Source organism: Polyodon spathula, chromosome 2, assembly GCF_017654505.1.
Source record: "Polyodon spathula isolate WHYD16114869_AA chromosome 2, ASM1765450v1, whole genome shotgun sequence".
In the NCBI taxonomy this organism is placed as follows: Eukaryota; Metazoa; Chordata; class Actinopteri; order Acipenseriformes; family Polyodontidae; genus Polyodon; species Polyodon spathula.
This window is the reverse complement of record NC_054535.1, coordinates 99543642-99567300: the sequence shown is the minus strand read 5'-3', so window position 1 is coordinate 99567300 and position 23659 is coordinate 99543642. Positions and strand designations below refer to the sequence as shown.

At 40.5% G+C, this 23659-nt stretch overlaps 1 protein-coding gene across 1 annotated transcript in view; it reads left to right on the top strand.

The window, feature by feature from the left end:
• The window catches only part of jmy (junction mediating and regulatory protein, p53 cofactor), a 42595-nt gene extending 19645 nt beyond the window's left edge, over window positions 1-22950 (top strand). The window contains exons 4-11 of the mRNA XM_041236653.1: window positions 12663-12813; window positions 13767-13936; window positions 14848-15013; window positions 15434-15621; window positions 18525-18611; window positions 20530-20610; window positions 20757-21318; window positions 22219-22950. Of these exons, the coding sequence (XP_041092587.1) occupies window positions 12663-12813; window positions 13767-13936; window positions 14848-15013; window positions 15434-15621; window positions 18525-18611; window positions 20530-20610; window positions 20757-21318; window positions 22219-22529 (1716 nt within the window). The 3' untranslated portion in view covers window positions 22530-22950. The remainder of the gene's footprint in view (window positions 1-12662; window positions 12814-13766; window positions 13937-14847; window positions 15014-15433; window positions 15622-18524; window positions 18612-20529; window positions 20611-20756; window positions 21319-22218) is intronic.
• Window positions 22951-23659: the final 709 nt, after the last annotated feature.

Below are 23659 nucleotides of genomic sequence, written 5' to 3'. Positions count from 1 at the left end.
AACGGGTCTCTTCCTAGTGGCTGATGAGCTATAACAATACTGACCTCCGCATAAGATACATATTTACCTCCCGATTTTTGTGACCCACTTCCGACCCGGACCCGCTACTACAGGACCTGAACCAAACCCGCAACCTGCTGCAGCACTGTCTTCTTACCAGCGTCTCGAGACGACCCGACCCACTTTAATAACCTGCAACCCGACCCAAACCCGCAAGTGTTTGTCCTTTACCTACTGCCTGCGTCAACAGATTGTCACATTCACACACAGCTATCGCGGCCATTCTCCACAGATTGAGTTTATACAATAGGCTATACAATATGGTAGCTTTCTCTAGCGGTCTGGATATATTTTAACATTGTAACATATTAACTATATCTACTCATAAAATACCTGTCTATTGCTTTTGTTCCACCAGTTGAAAGGGAGCTACACCTGTGCTTTCGCAGAGATGTACCAGTTTTGTGGCTGCTGTTCACAAAAACACAATCACAGGTTTTACAAGCAACGAACCCAGTCACATGTTCATTATTTTCATTCGCTGTAATTCCATAAGAATTCCACACTTCTGATTTACCTGTCAAACTATTATCCACACCATGATATAAACTCAATGCTGTGTTTTGTTTCACCTCGTCCACCGGCATTTTTAATAACACCAAGCAGACGTGATAAAAGGATCTTGCGACGTATCAAACAAGGGGCAATACAAACCCCGAGAACACTGCAATCGCCTCCTGCTTTAGTGCAGGAAATACCGGTACATTTACCTTCTAGTAATCTATTTGGGGAAATGGTTACAGACCTGTACGCTGAGAGGACAGAAAATGTTTTTGGTGATTCAAATTCAGACCCGAGCCTGACCCAAAAATTAAATTTTTTTGACCCACACCCGAACCGCAAACCACGAAAAAGTTTACATTCCGACCTGAACCCGACCCGCTTTTGTGGGTCACCCGCGGTACCCGACCTGATGCAGAACTTGACTCTGGACTGCAGAATGAATTCATTTGAATGGTAAGATGTTGTCTTTGAACCATATGGTTTGCGATTGGCGTCCAGCCCTTGTCTACAATTCAATTACACATGCAAGATATTTCTGTTGAATGCAATCTCTAATTGAAAACTACACACCTCGAAAGGAGGGTGTTCCATGTTTGTACCTAGAGCATGCGAGTTAGTGAAGAGAGAGCATGTGTGTGTGTGTGTGTGTGTCCTCCTGCTAAGCAAGCTCCCCTGTAAGACTGGCTGCTTGAAGATGAAAACAGGAATGTATTGTGCTCTCTGTGCAGTTTAGACAGCAGCCATGAAGAAGAGAACTTCAGTGCTAGTTTAGTATATCCTTGATTTATATTGGATTGGAAAATAAGAAAGAGGTGCATTTCTTAGCGTTTAAGGGCTTTGTAATTACTGGCCGCGGCAATGTTTACAAAACCCTTGTAACAGAGTAATTGGATTGTTGTGTTTTACCCAGTTGGTGGGCATAGCAGTGGAAGAAATGTCCTTATGAAGTGATTAAAGCCAGGATGAAAACAAAGTTCAAGCAATGTACTGAATGTTCCTGCTAAAAGCCTACATTAGTCTGTGTGCTGTAAGTGCTGTGAAATGTTTTTAGGAGTTGCGACTGGAATGTAATGTTGAAGTTTTCACATCCGTCAACAGAATGTCTTTTCCTCTGTCTATGTGGAAAGGGCTATAGAAACACTGGGAATATGCCCCAGAGGTACATTTCCCAGTTCTGGCTCAGTGCCATTAACTATTTTACACATTTGGAGTGAGGAGCAGCTGGTCTTGACTGAGAGGGAGAGGTGGTGCTGGAAAGTGGCTTCTTGAATTGAATTTACATTCTATACTGAAAGGGAAAGGAGGAGCTGGAAGGTGGCTTATTGAATTAAATGTGTGGTAAGGAGATCAGCCACCGTAGGCCCCCAATATCAATGTACAGAATTAAGTTGTATGAATGAAGCAACATAATGTGAGGGATACAGGCATTCATACCTTGATGTGTTTTTATGAATGGGGCTGTGAGGACGTGTGTCATGTGGGCCTTGTATTTCATGAAGTGCATTTTCTATCAGTGCTAAATAAATCATGTAGTTTCTCAGATGTATTCATGATTAGATTACTCAGCCACCTCCTCTTTCAGTGGTTTTTGTGCCAGAGTCGTTTGTGTTTGATACATTTCAGCATGCACGGTAGTGCACGTTTGTCGGTATAACATGTCTTTCCTGCTTCCGGATTGGCTGCTGACGTTCCAGTCTCATGGGGTTCAAATAGACCAACCCATGGGCAGGATCAGATTTTCTTATTGGAGACAGTGTGGGACAAATGTACATCTGCATTGAGAACGATGAACCAGTGAGTTAAATGTTGACAGAAGCATTCAGAAGGGCAGATTGTTCACTGTGTGTGTTGGGGGTGGGGGGGGGCGGGGGGTGGGGGGGGGGGGGGGGGGGGGGGGGGGGAGAGAGAGAATAATATTGTAAAGGTTTTTTTTTTTTTTTTTTTTTTTTTAGCTCGTCATAGCACTAAAAGAAAGACTGTGACGTAAGAGTAATTCATTTTTCATTCACAATTCTATTATAATCCAGGATTGTAAACTAGGGTACGGTATGTTCGGCAGTGGAGCATATATAGATAGTTTGATTTAGACCCAACACTATAATTCCCCTGAAGACCTACAAACACAGCATTCGTTTTCTGTAGACAGTGATGTAATAAACTCTAAAAGACTTCAAGTCAAAGATGATGATAATGCCCCGATGAGTTCAGTGAGCAGGATTTGAAGAAGTAGCCATAAACTAACTGTCTGTCCTATAGTATACAGTATACAAAACCCTCAGAGACTGTCTGTGAATGCCAGCTGCAGTGTAGGCTACAGCATGTGATTCTGCAAACACTCATCGAGACAGAGGGAAGTTACTTTTGGCTTAACTCCCAAGTTACTTTTGGCTTAACTCACCAATTTTTTTAAATACCCTTGCAGAACCATCATGCTTTGTTATCTCTGGAATCATTTTCATTTGGTTTGCTCATGGACACCAAATACATTATGTTTGGCTGGGCTGCTACAGAAGATGTTGATAATAATGTATTTGCTTTGGTACACCACCAACAAAAAATATATATTAAAATAGTGCTACTGAATTGCCGTTTTCCAGTGTCTTTGTTATACTATACATATGGTTTGCAATGTTTTTCATTTGCTTTACCATGCTTTTACTGTGCTGTATTACACTTGCTTTTACTGTAGGACTATAGGACACTTTTACTATGGGGCTAATCTAAAAAAGTAGCTGTAAAAAAATGAAACTGATAAAGAAATTTGTATGAACACCTGTAGGCCTAATAATATAGTGCATTGGAGACACAGGGGGAATTCAATTTGAACATATTTTACCATTAAGTTACTTTGTAATTTTATCTGGGAAATTGTATCTGTCATCTACCTGTTTACATTTTTTCTTTAGCTATATTATTATGATTATATTACATAAATACAGCTTCTGCTCTTTCTTTCATTTGTTACTTAATCTGTTAAGCATATGGAAAATGTTATTATACTCCAGGCTAAACAGTAAGAAGCATCACAAATATTGTACAGTTCTGAAATTCATTTCCATATTTATTTTGTGTATAGTGTTGTGAAGGGCTCTGCTCATACACTTGCTGTATCAGTTGTTTTGTGTATAGTGTTGTGAAGGGCTCTGCTCATACACTTGCTGTATCAGTTGTTTTGTATATAGTGTGGTGTGAAGGGCTCTGCTCATACACTTGCTGTATCAGTTGTTTTGTGTATAGTGTTGTGAAGGGCTCTGCTCATACACTTGCTGTATCAGTTGTTTTGTATATAAGAACATAAGAACATAAGAAAGTTTACAAACGAGAGGAGGCCATTCGGCCCATCTTGCTCGTTTGGTTGTTAGTAGCTTATTGATCCCAAAATCTCATCAAGCAGCTTCTTGAAGGATCCCAGGGTGTCAGCTTCAACAACATTACTGGGGAGTTGATTCCAGACCCTCACAATTCTCTGTGTAAAAAAGTGTCTCCTATTTTCTGTTCTGAATGCCCCTTTTTCTAAACTCCATTTGTGACCCCTGGTCCTTGTTTCTTTTTTCAGGCTGAAAAAGTCCCTTGGGTCGACACTGTCAATACCTTTTAGAATTTTGAATGCTTGAATTAGGTCGCCACGTAGTCTTCTTTGTTCAAGACTGAACAGATTCAATTCTTTTAGCCTGTCTGCATATGACATGCCTTTTAAGCCCGGAATAATTCTGGTCGCTCTTCTTTGCACTCTTTCTAGAGCAGCAATATCTTTTTTATAGCGAGGTGACCAGAACTGCACACAATATTCAAGATGAGGTCTTACTAGTGCATTGTACAGTTTTAACATTACTTCCCTTGATTTAAATTCAACACTTTTCACAATGTATCCGAGCATCTTGTTAGCCTTTTTTATAGCTTCCCCACATTGTCTAGATGAAGACATTTCTGAGTCAACAAAAACTCCTAGGTCTTTTTCATAGATTCCTCCTTCAATTTAAGTATCTCCCATATGATATTTATAATGTACATTTTTATTTCCTGCGTGCAGTACCTTACACTTTTCTCTATTAAATGTCATTTGCCATGTGTCTGCCCAGTTCTGAATCTTGTCTAGATCATTTTGAATGACCTTTGCTGCTGCAACAGTGTTTGCCACTCCTCCTACTTTTGTGTCGTCTGCAAATTTAACAAGTTTGCTTACTATACCAGAATCTAAATCATTAATGTAGATTAGGAATAGCAGAGGACCTAATACTGATCCCTGTGGTACACCGCTGGTTACCACACTCCATTCTGAGGTTTTTCCTCTAATCAGTACTTTCTGTTTTCTACATGTTAACCACTCCCTAATCCATGTACATGCGTTTCCTTGAATCCCAACTGCGTTCAGTTTGAGAATTAATCTTTTGTGCGGGACTTTGTCAAAAGCTTTCTGGAAATCTAAATAAACCATGTCATATGCTTTGCAATTATCCATTATCGATGTTGCATCCTCAAAAAAATCAAGCAAGTTAGTTAGGCACGATCTCCCTTTCCTAAAACCATGTTGACTGTCTCCCAGTACCCTGTTACCATAAAGGTAATTTTCCATTTTGGATCTTATTATAGTTTCCATAAGTTTGCATATAATAGAAGTCAGGCTTACTGGTCTGTAGTTACCTGGTTCAGTTTTGTTTCCCTTTTTGTGGATCGGTATTACGTTTGCAATTTTCCAGTCTGTCGGTACCACCCCTGTGTCAAGAGACTGCTGCATGATCTTGGTTAGCGGTTTGTAAATAACTTCTTTCATTTCTTTGAGTACTACTGGGAGGATCTCATCCGGCCCAGGGGATTTGTTTATTTTAAGAGCTCCTAGTCCCTTTAACACTTCTGCCTCAGTTATGCTAAAGTTATTTAAAACTGGATAGGAACTGGATGACATGTGGGGCATGTTGTCAGTATCTTCCTTTGTAAAAACTTGTGAAAAGTAATCATTTAACATATTTGCTATTTTTTTTTCTTCCTCTACGATTTTGCCATTTGTATCTCTTAAACATTTAATCTCCTCTTTGAATGTTCTCTTGCTGTTGTAATATTGGAAAAACATTTTGGAATTGGTTTTAGCTCCCTTAGCAATGTTCATTTCTATTTCTCTCTTGGCCTTTCTAACTTCCTTTTTGACTTGCGTTTGCAGTTCTGTGTACTCTTTCTGCGTACTTTCTTTTTGGTCCTTTTTTAATGCTCTGTAAAGTGCCTTTTTTTGCTGAATATTTTTTTTAATTGATCTATTAAACCATTTTGGCAATTTAGTTTTACATTTAGATTTGTCTACTTTAGGGATATAATTGTTTTGCGCCTCTAGTACTACATTTTTGAAGAACAACCATCCTTCTTCTGTGGGTGTTTTCTCTATTTTACTCCAATCTACTTCTGTTAGTCTCTGTTTCATACCTTCATAGTTTGCTTTTCTAAAATTGTAAACCTTAGCTTTAGTCTTTACTTTTGGGGTTTTAAAAAACACTTCAAATGAGACCATGTTGTGGTCTGAGTTTGCCAGTGGTTCTCTGACCTCTGTTTTAGTTATTCTATCTTCGTTATTTGAAAAGACTAAATCAAGGCATGCCTCCCCTCTAGTGGGTGCCTTCACAAATTGTGTTAGGAAGCAGTCATTTGTCATTTCCACCATTTCTATTTCATCCTTCGCGCTACCCACCGGGTTTTCCCATTTTATTTGGGGGAAGTTGAAATCCCCCATTAGTATGGCTTCTCCTTTGCTACACACATTTCTAATGTCATTGTATAACAGATTATTTTGCTCACCGTCTGAATCTGGCGGTCTATAGCATGCTCCTATTATTATGCCTTTTGAATTTTTGTCTGTTATTCTGACCCATATTGATTCGGTTTTATTTTCTTTGTCCAGGTTTAACACCTGGGCTTCAAGACTGTTTCTTATGTATAGCGCTACCCCTCCTCCTCTTCTGTCCTGCCTGTCTTTCCTATACAGTGTATACCCACAAATATTATATTCGTCCCCATCACTCTCAGATAACCACGTTTCTGTAACACCTATCACATCATAGTTACCTGTTAGTGCAGTAGCTTCAAGTTCTAGAATTTTGTTTCTGATACTTCTAGCATTTAGATAAATACATTTAATGGTTGTCTTACCTGAGTTGTTGTTCTTGTTTTGATGCGGTCTCCCTTCTGTTTTTTTTGTTGATTTCTCCCCCCTTCCTTTCTAGTTTAAATGCTTCCGAACCTGCTCGAGGATCTTTTCTCCGAGTAGACTAGTTCCCTTGTTATTTAAATGCAGTCCATCCCGTCTATACAGATAGTCCTCGTTGTAGAATGTGGTCCAATGATCAAGATAGGTGAAGCCTTCCCGTGTGCACCACGTCTTCAGCCATTCGTTTTGATTAATTATTTCCAGCTGTCCATATGGTCCTTTGCAAGGTGCGGGTAGTATACCAGAAAATACCACAGTTTTGGTTTTCTCTTTTAATTTCCTTCCTAGCTCTCTGAATTTGTTTTGCAGGGATTTTGGTCTGTCTCTTCCAATGTTGTTTGTACCGATGTGGACGACTACTACCGGGTCGTCTCCTGTTCGTTCTAGGAGCCTGTCCACGTTCTCAGTGATGTGCTTGACCGAGGCTCCCGGAAGGCAGCACACTGTTGTAGTAAGGGGGTCCAAACTGCGAATTGAACTTGCTGTGTTTCTCAATATGGAGTCCCCAACAATCATGACCTCCCTTCTTTTTGCTGTCTGGTCACCACTGTCAATAGGGTCCTGGATGTTGTTCCTTTCATTCTCTTGTTGTTGGTTCTGCTCATCAAAATTCTGAAGTGACTCAAATCTGTTGGTTGTTTTGATTTCTGGTGGTTGTGTTTGACGAAGTTTCTTTTTTTGCCTGCTTCTGCCTACCTGAACCCAGCTGTTCTGACCTTCTATCTCCCTGGTGGCTTTCAGTCTGTTAGGGGTGATGCAGACTTCCATGAATTGTGGGTGTGCCAGTTCCTCAAGATCCTGTTGCTGTCTCACTTCTTCCAGCTCCATTTCTAGCATACTTACTAGTTTATGCAAATCCTGGATCGCGCGGCACTTTACGCACACTTGGTTTAGCTCCGCTAGGTTTTCTCGGATTTCCCACATCAAGCAGGTGTCACAGATTACTGGCTTGAAGACCATGTTGAGGTTTTTTTTTTTTGAAGTTTAGTTTCTTCTGCAGCTGACAACCTGCTTTCAAACTGCTTCGAAACTGCTCTGTACTTTTCCACGCCTGTACTTCTCCCACTCGCTGTCGCTTCCACTCGCTGTCGCTGGGAAGACTGCCTCGTTTAACTGCGTTGTTCTGCTGTGCTGTTGGCTCCTCCCCTCGCCCGTGTCTCAAAACGGCGCTGAATTTGAATCAGCTGCTCCGAGTTTCAGCTTGTTTGTTATCAGAAAAACACACGCGGCTGTTTGACTTTGAGCTGCTGCTGTGTTTCCCCAATGTCCTCTGTTTTCTGATTAAAGCAATTCAAGATGCAATTTCTCCTTTCTGCTTCGAAACTGCTCTGTACTTTTCCACGCCTGTACTTCTCCCACTCGCTGTTGAGCTGCTGCTGTGTTTCCCCAATGTCCTCTGTTTTCTGATTAAAGCAATTCAAGATGCAATTTCTCCTTTCTGCTTCGAAACTGCTCTGTACTTTTCCACGCCTGTACTTCTCCCACTCGCTGTCGCTTCCACTATAGTGTGGTGTGAAGGGCTCTGCTCATACACTTGCTGTATCAGTTGTTTTGTGTATAGTGTGGTGTGAAGGGCTGTGCTCTGCTGTAGCAGTTGTTTCTGCAGCAATGATGAGTACCTTCCTGTGGCAATGTCCCCCACCCCTGTGTGTATTTGTGTGTTATATGTTGCATGTGGTGTGTTAATGTTGGTGTATAGGTACTGGTGCACGGAGTATAAATGGGTCTGTGTAACACAAGTGTTTTAAAATGTATATTTGAATTTTGGCACAAGGATTGCACAGTACTTCACGTGCAGGTAAAATGTAATAATATGTGAGCAAGGGAAATTGCACTTAATTCATGTGCAGTTGTACCGAGACTCCAATTGAATGATTGATTAGCAATTAAGTCTCGGTACAGCTGCACAAAAGCATCTTGTTTTCACTCACTCTAGGTTGTGTGTTCGGTGAGTGGAGAACGGGTGAGAGAGAGGAGAAATTATAAATATAAAAAGATCAATTGCTACGAGTGCTGGAAGCACCAGCACTGTACTTGTGTGTAGCGTTCGTCCACACTGTTTGTTAGTGTCTGTTCGTTGTGTTCGTCTATTTATTTTGGCCGAAAGTGCCGTGTCCTGTTTTGGTGTCAGCGTTTTTGTACAAACCTTTTATTGTCTGTCTGTTTAATTAAATGTGCTCAGCTGTGTTGGTAACAGTCCTGGCACAGTGTATTGCAACAGTAGTCAGTTCCCTTCACCACTGACTGCCTCTGATAGTGTGGTATCCTGAAAGGACTGCCAGTAGCACTGGGTACTGTTATTAATGTTTCTGATTTAAACACCTCCGAAACCCACAAAATGAGACTGATGTTTATCTTATGGAACACCTGAGACTGACTGACTTATTTATTTATTTGTTTATTGTCTGACCTAAGCTTTGTTTTTAAACCAATGTTGTAATGTAAGGTGGCAGATTTTAAAGTTTTTTTATTTGTTTTTTGTCCCATATTGTCTTGACAGTTAAAATGAATCAGCCTTTTCAAGGTCCTTGAGTGTGACTAGAATGCTTAACCTTTCAGGAAGAGTTCTGCTCTTCGAAGCAAGGTTTTGAGCTCAGAAAGGTAACTTGAAGGTCAGCACTCTGGACTCTCAGAGAGGCTACAGTTCTGAATCTTTGTTTTTGAAAAACTCCTCTGATGTCTTACTTTTTGCTTATAAATACTTTTTTTGTTATCATAATTGTCTTGAAAAAAGCAGCTGCAAGTACTGTATCCTGTTTGTTACCAGTCTTCAATTCACTGGGCTGTGTTTTTTGTGTTGCAGTCCTTTTTTCTTTGTGTTGATTTTAGTTTGTCAGGAAGTGGTTTTATACCACAGCGTAACTCAGCAGTCCTACACTGAGTCAAGCACACATGCTGTTGTACATACTGTATAATGTAGTTGTGATTAAGACCAATATAATCCTAACAACACACTGCGTAATCCAATAATAACCTTGTGTAGCATGGTACACATATCTATCTTCTCTAAGTATTCATTGATGTTTAATGCAGTCTTGATGAATTGTATTAAACATTGTGGTATGTTTGTATTAATCTTTGTTCAACTGGAAACTATTTTTACTAGAACTACTATGCATCAATGCCTTTAAACAAGAACACAGATACAGCATGAAACTCTTCTATCAAAAACAGTTTGCAAAAACAGCATTTATTGAGTATTATAATGTATTTGTTTAGGCTTACTACTGGAGAGACTTGCATGGTTGGTTAATTTATTAGATTGCTCTAGGATTAAGAAGTGTTATTATTCATTTCCAGACAGCAGAATCTAAAAGCCTGACTTCAGGATTGATTCTTGGAAACCAGTTCAGTCCAGTATCCATGCAGATCATGCAAAGTGGAAACAGTTATTGCCATATTGATGCTAAAAACTGATTAATTTTTATTATACTATTTTTTAAATTTTACTAGTCTGTTGCCCTCTTCCAGAATTACAGGTACCTTTCCAATCCTAAGGTGACCCGTTTAGATATTTAGACTTTAAATTATTAAAATGAGTCAGTGTGGTCGGTGGTTAAAGTCCAGGTCTGATAACCAGAAGATCACGGGTTCAAATCCCACCCTGCCACTGACTGACTCACTATGTGACCCTGAACAAGTCACTTAACTTCCTTGTGCACCACCCTACAGATGAGATGTTAAATCAGTGTTCTGTTGTAAGTGACTCTGCATTTAATGCACAGTTCACATCCTACTTCTGTAAAGCGCTTTGTGATGGTGGTTCACTATGGAAGGCGCTATATAAAAATAAAGATGATATTATTATATTATGTAAACTAGTGCTCTTTGTCTGCTAAGGTTTTGAAAATGAAACATCTAACACTGCAAATATTTACATCCACCACTGTTTAAATAAAATATATATATATAAAATTAATACATGTTTATACAGTAGCAGTTTAAAAAAAACTTTACTCCCCACCCTTCGACTGGGGAACACAAAGCATTTGAAAATGATCAAGCTTGGTTCAAGAGGTACAGTAGGGTACCCTTATATGATACTGTGTTCTTCCAGTTCGGTCATGACGTGACGATCATGTTCACCGGCCAAACAAAACCTAACCATGACAGCCGTGTTAAATGTTACGTTTTAAGTCCGCAGCATATGCTTCAGGTTTCTGGACCTGAAGCTCAGAGGTATTTAGTAATTTAGTGTAATTGGTTGCTTTCCGCATTGGCTGCCACCACTTTGGAAAACATTGTATTAACCCTTATTTTTTAGATGTGGGACTTGCAGACAGAAACAAAACGTGCTGGAAAACTAGCAGCGCACGCATTTATATGCAATATCTACCTAGAGAGAAGTGATTTCAGAGTATTTGGGAGTTATCTTGTCAGTGATCTAAATTAGTAAATAAAGAAAATAAGAAGCCAGGAGGAAACAGAAAGCTGCTGATGATCGTTGGGTTGAACTGCTTGATCACAAGTGCATTGTGAGCAAGGTTTATGAGGGACTCACTGGAGGATGGGGAGGCTCAATTTAACGTCTCAGCCAGACTAGAACATAATTCAGTGAGGATAAGAGTCTCAGTTTCACCCTGTGTGTGTTGTGGATTCATTTCCTGGCCTGACGTCATCACCAGTCATTCCGGTCGTAGTTGTACTTTAGAGTTTTGCGTTAAATAAGGTTTTAATATAGTATAATGCAAGGAATGCACGTCATACACAATATAAAACCTAAAACAGCTCAGACTAGAGAATCATACACAGGGTACAATAAAAATAGATCTAGCAAAATACAGTACTGATGATATAGGATGTGTCTTGGTTTGTACGTTCTTGAGCACAGCATTATGAGGATACTGGATATAGAATAACCTGTTACATTGGATATATGGGACTTGCATGCAGTGGAACGTCGCATATCCGACCGTCACATAACAGCCCCGATCAATTAATCGCCTCGCTAACTGAATAAATAAATATTAAAAGAAGGCTACAAGAGTAATGGCATTGGCAGCAAATGCAGCTTCTGCGATGGAAACAGAAAGAAGGCTTTATAGTAATCAGCTTTTTAATGTGTACCCCTTTAAGAGAGGCGGGCTATTTGCGTGTGTCAGTAAGCTGCGCGTAGCACTGACGTTTCAATAAACCAATCGAGTTGTGCACTGTGTTTATATGAAGGAGCGGACGCTTGCAGATATTGGCAGCGTGTTGTAGCTTTTAAATGCATTTGAATTTTAAACAAAGCAAGATTCATAAATGCAGTGCTTACCAGCCGTTTGTTTAAAGTAGCTGAAGCAATATTAAAACAGAGTTACTTATCCGCTGTTGGCAATATCAAGAAGGAGCACAAAGTACCGTGACAGAGATATTAAAAAAGCAGAACCAGGGAGGCAGGGACTTTGCATGGAGGTGGCTTATGGAAAACCGCATAGCAACACTGTGCATTTGTAGCCTAATTATTCTTGTTTATGTTTCCTTACTTTTAAAGCAAAAAAATATCCCCATGTTGTTTAAAGCATTTTGCATGTTGGTTTTGTTCACTAACCTATTTATGGATATGTAAATGCTTTTTCTACTGAAGTTCGCAGATCCGATTTTTTTCACCTATCCGCCTACACTCCAGTCCACAGGGGGTCGGATATGTGAATGTCTGGCTTTTCTCAAACTGCCATCTTTGAACCAAACCTACGAAGGATCATTTGGAGGTGCTTAGCCATTCCTGCATTGTGTTCATAAACAGATCCGTGGTCCAGCATAGCTTTACCGGCTTTGGAAATAATGAAAGAACAAAGGTGAAAGGATCTCTGTTTCACAAGGGTCCTGTATTCCCTGAACAGTACCTGCTGTACCTGATTCACAGCAAGCTGCTCCGAAGCTCTGCAGTACCAAACCTTGCTGATGCTGTGTCTTACATTTACAGATTTCCATGCAGAACGATTACCTCGGTCCAAGAAGGATTGAAAGCTTGAAGAAGGAGGATGCTGACTGGCAAAGAAAAGCGCATATGGCAGTACTGTCCATTCAGGACCTGACTGTCAAGTACTTTGAAATCACAGCCAGGGCACAGAAAGGTAACCAAGACAGCATGCATTTTCATTGTCCTCGCTTTGTTGTTGTGCTTTGTGTCTGTCCTATTGAGAGCATGCATTTTCATTGTCCTCGCATTGTTGTGCTTTGTGTCTGTCCTGTTGAGAGCATGCATTTTCATTGTCCTCTCTTTGTTGTTGTGTTTTGTGTCTGTCCTGTTGAGAGCATGCATTTTCAAAACACAAAAAGAAATGCAATAGAAATAAAGAATAATAATAATATGTCTGTGAAATATTAGGCTACATAACACTGAATTACCACCTCTGATTACCACGCAAACAAACCTGATTGCACAGCAATGCCCTGTGATTGTTTAAACATGGACAGACGTAGAGTTTGGGAGCTAATTAAATTATGTATGAATTTTAGCATGAAGCAATCTGAAATGAACATCCTAAATAATTTTAGGTACGCTGTATAACATTTAGTTTTAAGGTACATTTTTGGCTTTTGTTAACCCTAAAGTTTTGTAAACTCCTACATTTTGCTGTAGATGCCAGTAGAGGTCATGTGTGAGCACCAGATGTCACTGTGGCCTTGTGACGAGAATGTGTTTGATGGCATTGCGATGCTGTGTTTCAGCTTGAATGTGTTTAATGGCATTGTAATGCTGTGTTTCAGCTGTGAATGTGTTTGATGGCATTGCGATGCTGTGTTTCAGCTTGAATGTGTTTGATGATGCTGTGTTTCAGCTGTGATTGTGTTTTTTGGCATTGCGATGCTGTGTTTCAGCTGTGATTGTGATGCTGTGTTTCAGCTGTGAATGTGTTTGATGGCATTGCGTGCTGTGTTTCAGCTGTGAATGTGTTTGATGCTGAGTTTCAGCTGTGAATGTTTTTGATGGCACTGCAGTGCTGTGTTTCAGCTGGGAATGTGTTTGATGATGCTGTGTTTCAGCTTTGAATGTGTTTGATGGCATTGTGATGGTGTGTTTCAGCTGTATCGGACCGGATGCGGGTCGACCAGAAGAAGTTTGGCAAGGCAGCGTGGGCAGCAGCGGTGGAGCGCATGGAGAAGCTGCAGTACGCTGTGTCCAAGGAGACCCTGCAGCTGATGAGGGGTAAAGAGATCTGCCTGGAGCAGAGGAAACATGCACTGAAAGAAGAGGTGAGACATGGGCCAGGACCTCCCCCCGATGCACACTTTTGTTTTTGTTTTTGTTTATGTGTAAGTTTGGTTTTGAGTAAACAAAGTACTGCAACACAGTCAGTGTTCATCCGGTAGGTCAGGATACCAAAACAGGAAAAATCCCAGCTGTGCTCTCATCTTGTCCTTTGTAAAAAAAATAGCTTTTAAATACAAGCTCTTAGTATGCAGGACCAGGGGGTAGTGTTTAAATACAAGCTGTTAGGATGCAGGACCAGGGAGTCATGTTTAAATACAAGCTGTTAGGATCAGGACCAGGGTGTCATGTTTAAATACAAGGTCTTAGGATCAGGACCAGGGGGTTGTGTTTTAAATACAAGCTTTTAGGATGCAGGACCTGGGGGTCACCACGTGATGCCACTACATCAACACAGGGAACTGCACTATCAGCTGCTGTTAGCTTGTTCTGTCTATATAAAGTGCATTCTGGAGGGTGAAATGTACCACTGCAGTTATTGAATTCAAAGTGCTAAAATATTTATTTTACACCACCATTGTAATTCATAGGAGAGGCGAGAACATTTTAAACACAGATTCCAAAGCAATAAGTAAGCTTGCCGCAATGTAATGAAATATACAGCATAAGAAAGTTAAAACAGTATCGTGATGTTAACAATCTGCAAAACAGTATTGCAGTAGAATTAATCCAGTGCAAAAATCAAAAATACATTAACACTCAGACAGGCAAAATTACAGTTTTATTAACATCACAGCAGACCAATGGTCCCTGTGCAGGGAGCTGGGGTCTTGCGTCCCGCAATACTACCTTTCAAAAATCACATCAGAGGAACAACGCAGACATGTAGTATTTTGCACCTCACTTGCTTTTGTTCTGAGTCCTTTTAGCGTGTGCCAATGCTTTTATAATCCAGATGCAGAATCTGCAAGGGGGGGACGAGGCCATGGCTCGCCTGGACCAGTTGGAGTCCAGTTACTATGACATGCAGCTCCAGCTCTATGAGATTCAGGGGGAGATCCTGAAGTGTGAGGAGCTGCTGCTAACCACACAACTAGAGAGCATCAAAAGGCAGATGATAGGTATGGAATGTGCCGACCAAGCAGTGAAGAAATCCTAACTTTCTTATATACTGTATACTGATGCGAATCTACTGTATGCCCGTTATATGCATTCTTCTTTGTAAGACAGTGACATTTGTATAGTTATTATTTGCCCTATAGTCGTTTTTAGAGAGAATTGTCTTGCTCAGAGAGTCTGCAGCCCACAAATACATTACAAAACTAGGCTCCTGAACGTATCTGTATTTCCACACACCTAAATCATGAGTCTGCTCTGCTACCTGTATCACAGCATCTCAACATAGAAGCTCTGTATAATGTTTATTAATATAGTTGTTAATGAAGTACATACAATATGTAAATTCAGAACACATTTGATTCAGGAGAAAAACATGTTGTGTGGCAGCTGGCTTCCATGACTTGTCTCTCTTCTTGTGCCAGAGAGGCAGGATGAGGTGGTGTACTACGACACCTACGAGAGTATAGATGCCATGCAGGACACTGAGCACATGGCAGCGTCCATTCACCCTCAGAAAGAGGATCTGCTCAAACTGCAGCAGAAGGGTCGGCAGCTGGAGGCCAGAAGAGGGCGCATATCTGCCAAGAAAGCCTACCTCAGGAACAAGAAGGTTGCAATATCTGATTTTCATTGATTTACAAAAATACTTTTACTGTATGCAGGTGAGCTGCTTCACACTGGGTTCCCATGAAATTCTGCAGTCATACAAAACTTGGATTATATGCCAAGAGCTTAGTTTAAAACAGATGAACACAGTGTGGTAAAGGGAATTGAAGCCTTTGATCCAAGGTTCCTATGTCCATCCCACAGCGACCGCACTCGATTTCATATGAAACCAGTGTGAACCTTAGAGACAACTTAACAGAGCTTTAAATGAGTCAGTACAGGTATCGGGGCTTTTACTGTAAATCTGAATCCAAACCTACCTCCGGTAGTCTCCATGAAGAATATTGCTTTGGGTTAGTCGGCTCAAAGGGCTCTCCTGGTTTTGACTCGTGTCTCTCCACACGATATTTTCGGGTTTTGCTTCTTTCCTTTTCTCTTTCATACCCTCTTTGCTTTCCCTGCCTACAATTTGTTATGGGTAAAAAAAAAAAATATACAAAAAAACTGTCAGCTTTAGGAAAGGTTGATGTCCATTTATTGAAATGTACAATAGGAGTACAGTATTTACATAAATGAAAATATGTATTTGAAAGAAAAAATGGACTGTAACATAAAGCACATCATTATTTCACCATAGGGTTTTAACCTTGTAAAACAATGGAGATAGCTAACTAAATACACCTGCAAAGCTGACTTTTCAAAGCAGAGATTGAACTGCTTCTACAGTCATATCAGTAATCACAGTAGTGACATTTTGCATTGTTGGCGTTGGTGGCAACAAGCCCTTTTCGTATGAACTGCATGACAATGATTAGCTGAATTAGTGTCATTGATGGGGCTGACGTGTGTTCTTTTCAGCTGTCTTAATGTGAGGAATCGCTTCATTGTTGTAATGCTGCTGGCTTGGCCAGCCTTGAAGAAAAAACTTGTCAGTCACTTAACTGCTTTAGTTTTTTTTTAACAAAACTTAAATGCGAAACATACTGTAAAGTGACATTTCATATCAGTCCTTTGTTATCCTGTCAAAGCTGGTGTTTTTATCTTTCATTTTAAATTTATTTTAAGTCAGTGGGAGCGTGGGCAACTGTCACTTAGGGGAACCACTCTTTTTAAACAATTGTATTGTAGTTTTGAACTTTTTGACGTTTTGAAACTTTTTCCCTGTTAATTTAAGTATATAAACATGACCAAAAATATATTCTCTCTGATATATAATCTATTGTGCTCTGAGGAAGACCTACAGGTCGGAACATGTAAGCTATTGTTGTGGTTTTTAATATGTTTAAATAAAGACTATTGCGTTTTATTGAGAATTCCTTTGCGCTGTGGACTTAATTGAAATGGGAGTTGCTATCTTCAATTATTATTCGATGGGATTTCTCACTGGAGGAGACTTCTAATTACCTGTATCCCAGGACGAGGCACCCCGGATTTTATAAACTGTTCTTGAGTTCTTTTGTAGCGCCGGAATCTGCATTTTTGACACACACGCATATATATATATATATATATATATATATATATATATATATATATATATATATATATATATATATATATCTATATATATATAGCTCTGAAAAAAATTAAGAGACCACTGCAAAATTACACTGTGTAACAAATTTTTTTTATTTTTTTGTTCCTGGGTAGTAAGTGTTATTTCCTAATTGCTTATGCCTCAAAAGTATAGAACATGGCTATTATTCCCCACAAACTTTGCTTTTGTGACCAGGACAGTGATATTTCAAAATATCACTATTTTCAATGGGAAAATGGGCAAATTTGTGTCTTTTCGTTCACATAAAGGCAGAAAAAAACAACATATGAATCCAAATTAACATGTATTTATACTAAAGTAATACAAAGATGACTAGAAAAGATTTAGAAGTGAATACTGTAAATAAAGTATAATTGTAAATCTCGAAAAACTACTCACTTCTCAATCTTTTGTAGTCGTCGGTGATGATCTGGGGGTGCTTCAGCAAGGCTAGAATCGGGCAGCTTTGTCTTTGTGAAGGACGCATGAATCAAGCCAAGTACAAGGTTGTCCTGGAAGAAAACTTCCTGCTGCTGTGACAATGTTCCCCAACTCTGAAGACTGGTTTTTCCAGCAGGACAATGCTCCATGCCACACAGCCAGGTCAATCAAGGTGTGGATGGAGGACCACCAGATCAAGACCCTGTCATGACCAGCCCAATCTCCAGACATGAACCCCATTGAATACCTCTGGGTTGTGATCAAGAGGATGATGGATGGTCACAAGCCATCAATCAAAGACGAGCTGCTTGAATTTTTGCGCCAGGAGTGGCATAAAGTCGCCCAACATCAATGTGAAAGACTGGTGGAGAGCATGCCAAGACGCATGAAAGCTGTGCTTGAAAATCAGGGTTATTTCACCAAATATTGATTTCTGAACTCTTCCTAAGTTAAAACATTAGTATTGTGTTGTTTAAAAATGAATATGAACTTATTTTCTTTGCATTATTCGAGGTCTGACAACATTGCACTGACAAACACATACCTATAAATAGTAAAACCAGAGAAACTGATAATTTTGCATTGGTCTCAATTTTTTCCAGAGCTGTATTTATATGTGTGTGTGTGTGTGTGTGTATATATGGTATATATATATATATATATATATATATATATATATATATATATATATATATATATATATATATATATATATATATATATATGAACTGTATTGCTTTTACATATCGTGTACTATACAGTTTTTTCATATTTCATATGTACTATATACTGTGTGTAAAATTATGTAAGTACAGAGTCAACAACTAAGATGGAATCCTATTATTGGATAGTCATGAAGGTCCTCCAACTAAAAGGATGGAAATCCACCTGCAGCAAATTTTTAGTACCAAGTCCTTCTTTCCCCACAGGAGATCTGTATTGTGAACCACAGAGAGAAGATGTGTCAGCGCCAAGGCAGCCAAGAGGACTACACATCCCATCATGCCATGCAGCTGGTAAATTCTGTCAACATAAATTTATACAGCCATAACCCCTGTGTCCCAATATCTTAAACGCATTCAAGGTAATAAAGAGATTGACGCTAGGTAAATAAAGCAATTCAAATGTACCCTTAATATGTAATAACTCATTGTTTAGGGTCACGTTTCAGATGCCTCTTTAACTTGGTTTAGTAAGCTTTAATTACATGTATTTATTTTTTATTTTTTACTATAACAGGGGCTCCAATATCGAATGAGTGTAGGTCAGCTCGGGCTGTTACTAACACTGGCCACTACATTTTGATAGATATGTGGAGGAATATTGTTCCAATTCTCCTTCAGCGCATTTGACATTTCAGCAAGACTTAGTGGTCAATGCCTAGGTGGCATTTCAAAACGCCCCACAGTGGTTTGATAGAGTTTAAGTTGTCACTCTGGGCCAGCTACTGCACATTTTCAGCATTATTGTCCTTGAACCACTGTCTAACACCTGGAGTCCTGGTGGAAAGAACACCTAGGATCACAAGGCTTGGAGGGTTGCGGCGGTCCTGAGCTCCTCAGCCTAACAGGAGGAAGCTTCACTGAGAGACTGATGTACATAGAATAGGCACCACTAAATCAAGAGGAAAACAGAAAAAACGATTGTAATTTTGACTCCTCAGCAAAAAGAGTGTGGATGAGCTCACCATAGTAAGAGGCTTTCTGACCCTGACGGCGATATATAGCAGTGGCAGTGGGCTTCAGCACTCAGCAGTGAGTACTCATGAATGAAGTCTAGCTCCACTTCCTTAAAGCTAGGAAGATAGAGTTTTCTATCAACTGGGGAACTTTCTCATGGATATCAATTAGTAGGTTCAAACTGTCATACATCCATACAATTCCATTAAGCGTGGCATGCACTAATGAATTGACAATGGGAGATTTCCACAATTATTATATGGTGTCCTAATCCAATCATGTCACAACTGAACTAGCACTTCAGTAGATATATGTAAAGCTGTGCAGGGTTTTCTTTCAGCTTTTCTGCTATTATCTGTGTATTTATCTTGTTATATTTCTACCCACCTACTTCTTTGGGAATGCAGTCAGATTTATTATTTTTAATAAAGTCAACTGATTTGAACTATCATTGGCCTTTGTTATTAGAATTAAATTAAAAGTAAAAATTTGGCAAATGGCACATCTTTATTTTAAACTGTACTTTCATTCCCTTCAGATGTTTGTTTTTTAAACATTGAACCCAACTGTCGATCAAGCAGAATAATACTAATACTAATAATAGCAATAAACTGCTGTGTATATCATACATTCTTACTGGATGTGCAGACATGTTTCTTTGGGCTGCTGGCAGGAATTTCTGACTAGACAAGTTATTTGTACAAAAGGATGAAAATGTCACTTTTAATCAGATAATAGTCATCTTTTTTTTCAGATACAAACCATATGGGAATAAAAAAGTTACATATTTTTGTTTTCAAAACATTTACAGAACTGTTGTTGCGTTCTCACAGCGAGAAGGTCATCTGAAATCCTGCAATGAACTTGGCTCCAGGTGGCATAGCAGCAGTGTATTTTTGAGTGCTTTGAAATTACAAAAAAGCCATGTGTCTTTTCAATACAAAATACTAAATACTTATGCATTAGCATTTGCATTACAAATTACAAAAAATACAAATATAATGAAAATCCTTATTTCAATTACATGTATTTTCAATACATGCCTGCCTGTTGGCACACAAAAATTAGCTATAAAATACAGGACCATTTTCAGACAACGTTAGAATTAATGTAAATGAGGTAAATACAGTAGATTGACTGCCTTGGTAATGCTTTTTAAATGGGACGCAGGGAGTCTTTGCTTGTTCCCAGAAACACACACTTGTATTTGGGCCATACAGCAGCATTTGTCACAGGTGCATTTCTATTTCTTTAGCAGGAGGAGGATGAGAAAAAGAACATTTGGGTCAGTCAGGAACGACAGCGAACACTGGACAGACTCCGCAACTTTAAGCAGGTTGGTACCGGTTGATGGATGTTTTGGTGGTTATGCAGCCTTTCTCATTTCTGTGTGAAACAGGGAAGAATTCTAACTCCAGTGATTGTCACATTTAATTATGGGTGTAGGCCTTATTGTTTGGTATTGTTTTTGTCTCCTTGCAGCGGTACCCAGGTCAGGTCATACTGAAATCAACCAGACTTCGACTGGCAAGGAGGAAAAGTAGCAGCCAATCGGTTCCCTATGCCAGCCCGGATCAGGCTCAGTCCCTCACAACAAGTGTGCAGACCGACGAGACTGCAGAGGAGAGGGAGGCAGGATTGCCCCAAGCCCCCAGCACCACCCAACAAGCAGTGGGGCTAGAGAGTGTTTCATTACCTCCAGCGAGCACCACCTTCCAACCACCCCAGCATGCCTCGCTGCCCCTTTCTCTACCTCTGGAACGAGGTCTCACTCTGCTTACCTGCCCAGCCACAGCTGCTACATCCCCGCCCCCTCCAGGAGGTGGGGGGCCCCCTCCTCCACCCTGTCCCAGCGAAGACCCCCTCTCCGAGAGCGAGGCACAGCCCGGCAGCCCCGTCAGGCAGCCCGGAGAACTCGTGACAGAGACAATGCAAGCCTCCAGCGCACTGCCCTCCGCACAGCTCTTTGACAGCAGCCAGCTGGTGAGTGCCAGGAAGAAGCTCAAGAAGACATCTGCCATGGAAGGATCACAGAAAAGAAGAAGTAAGGCTTTAAACTAATACTCTTTATTATCCTCTGCAGGGGGGTGCACAGCCCTGGGAAAATGGATATAGGGTGATTCTGCATCAAGCTGGCCAATGATCCTCACCTCACTTCAAGTTATCTTCCTGATACTCACTACATCTGCCATGCCCCCCCACACCCTTGCCCTTTATAGGCCATAGTTAAAAGCTAATAATTGGAAGAATCTGATATGATGTGGGAACGATCCACAAATATAGTCGATTTGTTGTGGAATTACCCTATAGTGAAACTGCTCAAAGATACCGTAGATATGTTGCATTTTTAGTTATATTTTTTAGTTGTATTTGTATATAGTTATATCAGCAGTTCTCAAACTTCGCAACAAAAATCGCAGAGGCTGGATTAAACACTACAGAGGTGCTTTCCGCTGATTGGCTGACATGGCGGTTTGCTTTCTAGGTAGCTAATTCAGACAAAGGCAGGTAGGACGAGGGAAAATTGAGTAAGTATCAATAATAATAATACATTAATGTAATTGTTTCTTAAACTAAACTAGTTTTTTTAATTGATTAGGTATTTGCGACCCACAATTTGAGATCCGCTGAGTTATATTTTGATGAAATGTATTATCATCACATGGAAATCCTGATGAGGTGTTGAAATTCTGATCAGGTGTTGAAATCCATTCTATAAAAACAATTGATTTATAAAATCAAATTGCGAGGACTTGGACTTGCTATGAGCAGTGGATCTGGACACAAGCCTGGTGACTGTGTCCCGTTTCTGTACACTTGGTTAAAAGCGAGTGGCATCTCTGGTCTAAGCTTTGGCTTACTCAGTCAGCTCTGTTATATACAGTATATGTGTGTGTGTGTGTGTGTGTAAATGCATATTGTATTCATGCTCTTGTATTGACAGTGAGTTCTCCGATGGATGAGGTACTGGCTTCTCTGAAACGAGGCAGCTTCCACCTACGGAAGATGGAACAGCGTGCCATGCCACCTTCCCCGGAGGAAGATGACAGCAACAACATCCTAGCACAGATCCGTAAGGGCGTCCCGCTGAAGAAGGTTCAGCGCGAGGATCTGCAGGACACCCTGGGGGAGCTGCCCGACTCTGCTGACCCGCTCACCCGCAGCATTCACGAGGCACTGCGCCGCATCAAGGAGGCCTCCCCAGATTCTGACTCTGAGGACGAGGGCCTGCCCTGCGCGGACTGGGACAGCTAGGACACCCCAGCACTGGGCAACTTCAAGCAATCCCGATCCCGAAACCCAATCCCCGCAATGCTAGGTTAGGCTGTTCGCTGAAACTAGGCTTTTCATTTTAGAGATTTTTCATTTTAGAGATTTTATTTTTTTCCATTGGACAGCCCACCTTAAGATGCAATGTCTTGTTCCCATTTGGCTGATGAAAAGGTAATGATAACCTTGCAGTTAACTCCACTTTCCTTGTACTGAATTCTTGTATTCCAGCTTCTCGGAAATGTTTTTGAGTTGCTCTGAAGCACATCGCCTCTTATACTGACAATCTTCAAATCTCCTGTGGAATACCCAGGGGTTGAAAAACTCACAGCTGGGGCTCCCGAGTGGCGCATCTGGTAAAGGCACTCCGCTTGGAGTGCAGGATGTGCCCTATAGCCTGGAGATTGCCGGTTCAAGTCCAGGCTATTCCACTGCCAACCGTGGACAGGAGTTCCCAAGGGGTGGCGCACAATTAGCTGAGCACCGCCCGGGTGGGGAGCGCTTAAGTCGGTCAGGGTGTCCTCAGCTTACTGCACACCAGCGACCCCTGTAGACTGGCCGGATGCCTGCAGGCCTTTCCAAATTGGGGAGAAAAAGTAATTGGCGATTCCAAATCTATAACAAAAAAAGAAAAACTGACAGCTGAGACAGGACACAAGCACAAGGACATCACAGGAGCTAGGTTCACACAGGAACACTGGCTGAGCAAAGAACTAAAGAAACCAAACGCATGCTTAACACGTTCGCGATAAACCTCAGAGGCTGGAGCTTCCTGTAGAGATGCAGGTGTGGTTCATGAAAGTCATTTAGTGAAGTGAAAGAATAGCCTGTGGACTGTATTCAATCTAAATTATTGCTCTATCAATTATAAAGTATAGCTACTGCAGTACTGTAAACTTTTATTTCATTTAATTTGTGGTTCAGGTTTTTCTTGGTGAAAGTGCGGTATGGTCTGGTTTGTATAGTAATGTCTGGTCAATTCCAGTTTGCACCCGTGACTTTTTTCATTTTCACGTTGAGTGTATTAGTTTTGGTTGCCCCGCAGATTAAAGGGAGGTGCATACAGGAGGGAGAGCGTTCCTGTCACAACACTGCTTCTGGGTTGAGATCCATCA